Source organism: Hippichthys cyanospilos, chromosome 13 (genome assembly GCF_059441005.1).
Source record: "Hippichthys cyanospilos isolate Australia breed blue-spotted pipefish chromosome 13, RoL_Hcya_1.0, whole genome shotgun sequence".
Classification (NCBI taxonomy): Eukaryota; Metazoa; Chordata; class Actinopteri; order Syngnathiformes; family Syngnathidae; genus Hippichthys; species Hippichthys cyanospilos.
Window position 1 is genome coordinate 13,173,851 of NC_142381.1, and position 6,731 is coordinate 13,180,581.

The 6,731-nt window shown below is 40.8% G+C and overlaps 1 protein-coding gene across 4 annotated transcripts in view; it reads left to right on the plus strand.

Annotated features, from left to right (window-relative positions):
• The window catches only part of tnmd (tenomodulin), a 56,566-nt gene extending 54,066 nt beyond the window's left edge, over positions 1-2,500 (plus strand). For all 4 annotated transcript variants that reach the window (XM_088431642.1, XM_088431643.1, XM_088431641.1 and 1 more), the window contains one exon: positions 1,889-2,500. In XM_088431642.1, coding sequence (XP_088287768.1) covers positions 1,889-2,098 — 210 coding nt within the window. In that variant the 3' untranslated portion in view covers positions 2,099-2,500. The remainder of the gene's footprint in view (positions 1-1,888) is intronic.
• The last annotated feature ends 4,231 nt before the right edge of the window (positions 2,501-6,731 follow it).

Here is a 6,731-nt window from a genome sequence, read left to right on the forward strand (position 1 = left end):
CGACACGGCCTGATTGTCTCCCAGGAACCATTTACTAAAAGAGATTGAAATGCGGCGCAACGTGGACCGAGGACGGTCGATTTAAGTGGCACTTCTCCGAAGCCCATTAGGCGTTGCTCTTGATCAAAGGCCCGGGCCCTGCGAGTCTTCCAGGGCGTAAAGCAGCCAGCACAATGGAGAACGCCAGGGGTCATTAAATTTACCTAATTTACCTTTCGTTTGGGCTCCAATTGGCCCCTCAATAAATTTCCAGGCAGCCAGCGAGAGCAAATGAAAGAATCCTTGTTAGGCCGTCATTAGCCTGCTAATTGCTTTAGGAATGTGATACATACTTAAAGTCAAGGTCAGGGGGAGGGTGCTCATTTGGATGCCGCACGGGGAGGCAGGCCTGACGTTGCGGCGAAGTTATGAGGTCAGAGATGAATGAAATAGTGTAATTATGCTGCTTAGAGGCACCTTAGAGCATTTTGATTGACGATCTCGGCGATGGACAAGTCGGAGATGACGCCGACCCTGCCGGAAAGGTCAAGGGTATCGCCTCATATTTTATTCCCCCGAGATTTAATCAAACTCTTATCTCTTCATCACTTGTCACATTCTGCCGTCGTCATGGGTATTGATTCTTTTCATTGATTTTTACACATATTCTGCCGACATATGACAGGCGCGAGCTCACCAGACGCGCCTCTCCTGTGAGCGTTCGCACCGCGAGGAGTTGCTATCAGAACCTCGGCCGTGAGGGTAGCGCTCAGATGAACGCCGACGTATGCGTGATGCGACCAACCTAAGAAACGTGGCCCCGTGTGATGTCTTGACGCGAGTTTGAATAATGTGTGATCACGTGCGGAATTCAAATCTCGTGTATCGTATATCCAATTTATGGGATGAAATGAATGGAAATGTCAAACGAATTGTCACATTATAAAAAATAAAATTACACTAGTCAGTGCAATCGTTTTACAAAAAAATACTATCATCATATCCCGGCTCTAGGACTAACATATAACTAGAGGTTGATTCTTTTTTTGTGGATCAATACAAATGAAGTTTGCAAGGGACTAAAGTTTAATAAATCAGACACTAATGGCATGTTTTAAGTTTTTTGTAGTTTATTTATTTATTTATTTTTTTTAACCAAAGCATCCACTGGTTAAGGGGTACTTTGCTGACAAGATATTTTAAAGGGGGTACATCACTGAAAAGGTTGAGAACCACTGCTTTAAGTCTTCAACATGATGCATGATTATTGATAGAATTATTCGATAAGCAAAAAAATGTTAAACAAAATGAAGGTTTCATAATTTAAAGATTCTTCAGTAGGCATCTTTTGTCCAAATATATTTTGCATGTCTTTGCATAGCTTGATGATGTGGACAGTGCTTTATGACCTGGAATGACTTTCATTTCACAGCTGCGAGAGTTTGAGACAGCTAACACCATTTTTCAAATTGTGCCTTCTGTTCTTCTCACACAAAGTTCATTTATTTATTTTTGCTTATTGTTTAGAACAATGCTTCTCAGATGGGAGTAAGAGTACATTTTCGGGATTTGGGATTCCGCAGGGTTCCAGCAAATTGAAAAAATTAATAAATTATATATATATATATATATATATGTATCATATTTATATCATATACTGTATATATATACATATATACAGTACATATATACAGTACATATATACATATACATTTACATAAATTAAGAGCAAATTAATTGGAAGATGAGGCGATTTATGCAGACGTGCATCGTCATCAGTGACCTAATTTTTCCGCCAAACGATCCAGAAATAAAACACACGCCGCCGCGCAGCCTAACAGCCCGCGGGCGTTCCTGAATGAGGTTTGAAAATCGAGCTCCCGACTCAATCCGATGTCCACCCCAACAGAGAGGTGTGGGTCTGGAGTTGGACAACCGCCTGGACGAGCGCGGTTACTGCTGCCAGTACTGTCACCACGGCCACCGCTTTTGCCGGCGCTACCACGTGCCCCTCGGCGGCTTCAACCCCTGGCCGTACTACTACCGGGGAGGCCACGTGGTCTGCCAGGTGGTGATGCCGTGCAACTGGTGGATCGCCCGCATGCTGGGAAGGATCTGAGCGCGGCCTTGTTGTCCGCCTTGAATGCTTGCTTTGATGCATCTTTTATACCACTTGGAGATGAAAGTAAGCCGACGGCCGTTAATTATTTCCTGAGCTGAAAGTTGGCCGGAGGCGTGCTTGTCACAACTAAATGGGCCCTGGGGCATTTTGGAGGCTTTCTTAAAAGGCAGCCGTCATTTATCATTTCCTTTGCTTTAGTTTTTGCCCCATCCTGTATAATGCATGCTAGCATGATTGGACTATGTCAAGTATTTGTGGAAAAATGTGTTGATTTTTGATTTCAAATTGCTGTATTGTATGAGTAGCTACGTACAGTATAGCAGTAATTTATGTTGAGATTTTAACAGACTTTTTAATGTCCCTTTAACTATGAATAAACTTTGTATATTTACACATTTACAGCATTTGCATTTGATCGTGTGGACTACATGCTTGCGCGGAATATTAAAGCACAAAAATAGTTATTTTATTTAATAAGTCTTGAAAAGTGCTGTTGTCTGAAAATGACACCATTTGTTCAAGGCTAAATGCACCTGAAATAAATCTACTATCCCTTTAACCAGAGGTGTGCAGAGGGCGTGGCCACTGAGGCAGACCCACCTCCAAACACACCTACGCATGCACGTACACACAAAGAGTGATAATTTGCCAACAGTATCTCACTGCAGTAGAAAAAATGGTAACACAGTGACACAACAGGCAAACACTGTGACAATTAAAATGATATATACAGTATATTACAATATACTAGAGTGGAAGCGCCAAAGCCGTGAAGCCTCTTCATGTACTGTACAAAGAAGGCACCGCACTGTATATTAATCATACACAGACACACTCCTAAATTATCAATTGTGTGTGTCCTTTAATACCTTTCAATTTGTCACAACGGAATTATGTCTAAGAGATTAACAGACATCACATACTCCCAAGCGTATTGACCATTTCAAACAAAGTTAAACCAAGAAAAATGTCCTTAATGTCAGTCGGCTTTGTTGATTTCTTTCAATTAAAATGTCATTGAATATTAAACGTCGCATCTTCTGCCATTGATAAAACAATATGAGAACTCTCAAAGAGATGCAATGTCCCCTGGGGTGCGGCGAGTAAGCGCCGATGCATCACGGGATTGAAAGTAATGCAATCCCGATCATTCTGCAGTGAAAAAGAAAAAAAAAGGAATGCCAATCAAGTTCGTTCCTAATGCAAAACAAAGCGGTAATATGCTGCATCTTGACCTCAGCGCCTCGTGGTAATAAATATTATTTTCGTGCGGATGAAAAAGAGGGAATGACACATTAGCTCATGCAAATATGTATGGATCCATCTCAGGCAGCCGCGACCATATTGTTATTTTTAAATCAATAGCGTCGATGGCCCGGAGCAACGTGTGGAGTAAAAAGAATAGTGGCGCAATTTAACAAATGCAATAATTGCAAGCATATGTCAAATATACTGACAAGCGCATTGTCAGGGAAAAAAAAAAAAAAAAAAACCTAAGGCGCTTGGGGGGGGAGTTCACATACTCAGTTCATTTCTCTCTATTTCCACATCATTACAAGCTTTATTCTTATTATTATTAAAGCCTGCGTGGAGGCTGCTAGACTCACAATGTGGATAAAAAGGTGTTCCTTTTTTCTTTCGCCACAAGAAGCCGTTGCTGGTTGCGATTTTGTGTGTGTCACAAAGTCTCCCAGGACTCTTTTGTGTTGTTGAGAGAGACAATTGTCACGGAGGCCCCGAGAGTCCCTTTGAATGCTGAATAGTGGTAGATGCACGTATTGAAGGCGGCTCACTGAGCGCTCGTCACGCCTGTTGGGACACCGCGTTCGATATTAACCACAAAATTGGAGCTCGAAACGCCGCCGAATCGAACGCAATCCGATTTGATTGTCATTTGAAACTATTTTCGCCGTAAGAAATGGAAATAATTGGATCCAGGGTCGAGCTGAGTCCATCATAAGAGCTTTATTAGCTGTTAAGGCGATTTGGAAGTAGTATTCAATAGAATCGAAAGTCTCGTGAAAATGAAAACAATACAGACAGTAAAAGTGTAAAACCTCTCATTTACAAACAATGTGTACTGGCCGCTCTGTATTTTCAAATGTGTTGGGAAAAAAATCCAAAACCTAAACAGAGCTTTGGTCCTCTGATGCTCCTCTGTCAAATGAGTTCAAGATATATGCTGTGATCTTGCACTGGCTGATAGAAGGTCATTTGTTTTGGTTTGGGTTTTTTTTTTTTAATTTGATTTACAGTGGTCAATTGGGGCAAATGTGCTGCAACCAACAGAACAAACACAGAAATGAGCAAAAATAAATGAGCGCAAACATAAACAAAACAGCTGAGAACCCCAAAAAAGCAAAACATGTTTTTTAAATCTGTGACTGGAACAGATTTCAGATTACAGATTGCTTCTTGATTTGAGAGCAAATTAATTGGAACATGAAATGACTCATTTGCAAAACGTCTTATGCCTTCATTTTACATTTCTTAAGGATACACATTGCCATTACTCTATTCCTTTATTAGTATAGTGGAACCCCTTGAATGCTTCTGTACAATAAATATTCACTTTGCGAGTAAAAATTCTGCCCAATTTGTGCCTCTTAATACGAGAAAAAATTAAATATATGATAACTCCAGTGCTCCAGGAGAAGATTTGAAATTCCCACAAGCATTAAATGCACCATACCACTGCACCGGTATCCTGCTCTCCCATTGGTCCTGTGGATGTGGGTGATGAGGCACTTTTTTATGTGGAGCAGGTTAACCTCACTTTGCATTTGCATTAGTCAAATCTGATGAAAGTAAGAATTTTAATGTTTTTGTGGGGGGGGGGGGGGGGGGGGGGGGGGGGGGGGGGGGTTTGTGTTGTTTTAATTCAAGTTCAAGTGGAATTAAAGCCACTGTTTACAGCCATTTTTTAAAAGAAAAATCAGATGAAAATTAAAGTTTGAATGTTTTCAGGGGTTTTTTATTAGTGTTCAAGTGGAATTAAACGTACTGTTAACAGTCAATTTTTCAAAGAAAAATCTGATGAAAATTAAAGTTTCAATGTTTTCTTGCCTACTTTATTTTGTGCTTTATTGTGTGGAGTGTAGGTCTGCTCGGGGAAGTGAACAGAAGAAGAATTTCACTGTGCAGTGTCGGTACATATGACAATAAAAGTTTGAATCTTGAAATAAAACCGATTATGTATCATCTAAAGTTGCTGTGTGAACTATAATTGTAATTCCCAAACGTTGGTAAATCAAACGCTTATGGGAAGTAACAAAGAGTAACTCTTTTTCCAACCCCTAAACCAAAAATGCTGTTAGTTGTATAGTTTGCGAGTACTAGGCTGAAAACAAAATCACAGGGGTACATAATCATTTTATGTCAATCAAAAGTTTGAAAAAAACCAGAACCCTCCATCCGTCTATCTTGTAATGTATTCAGATAATTCCGTAACTCTCCTTATCAACCATCAGGTGAGATATTAACCTAATGTTAAGCTACAGTCCAGGCCTCATGGCAAACCTGCGTGTGTTTTAAAGTCGGAGAGATAAGCCAGCGCAATTTGATATGACTTCATTTCCTCCAGCAATATGAAGTTAATCAGCGACCGCCACTGTTGAACTCTGTTTCCATTTTTATCTCAAATAAAACCCTTGTTCTCAATCACGCATCTTGGAACTATCCGTCGTCTGAGCACTCAGGCGGATGTTTGCGCGTGTTTTGATGATGGGAGGAAGCGGAATGGATGAGCATCTCTCAGGTGAGCGCGGTTCAAAGGAGCTTCGCCCCCCCCCCCCCTTCCTCATCCTCCCTCGAGGATGGGCCACTATCATCAAATGAAGCTCTCAAACAATTTCATTCCTTTTGTTACTTACTGAGAAGGTGGACCCCCCCCCCCACCCCCCCCCCCCCCCCCCCCCCCCCCCTTCCCGTCCCCCTTTCCTTTATTTTCATTTCAAATAATCCTCTCGTGCTCGTTGAGATGGCGATGTTGCCAGGCTAGCAGATGCACGAGTTGAGGCTTTGTATTCTCATGAATGACCTGCAGGGAAATAACTGCTTTCCTCCTGCCTATGACAACATGTGTTGACAGTGCCATCTAGAGGCACCGAAGTGAATACCATGTCATTTCAGTCTCCCAATCGACCGCATTTTACTGTTACAAATAGGGGGCAGTATGAACGTATCGAAACACGGGTGGATATCTTTTCCTATTTTAACCTCTTTAACCCAAGGCCACCCACTGTTAGCTGACAAAAACAAACCAATCCGAAGGTAGCAGACTTTAAGTAACAGCAAGTGAAAGGTAACTACAGATTCAAAACACCAACTTAACTGCTTGAACAGAATATCAAAATGTATGAATGTGTGAAAAAAATAATTTAACAATCTATAGATATGCATATACATCAACAAATTTACTTACGGCACAAAATAACAATTTTCATTGGATATTTTTACTCATTTCTGAAGACAAACTGGACAAAAATACTGTAATAGTCTTAATTTTTTTTTTCCAATACTTAAGGCCAACCTGATCCACTTTCATATTTCCAAGGACAACATTCCAACATGCATAAAACTTCATTGATTTGATTTTAGATGACTTTAGACTTTCCGTTTACTTCTTGTG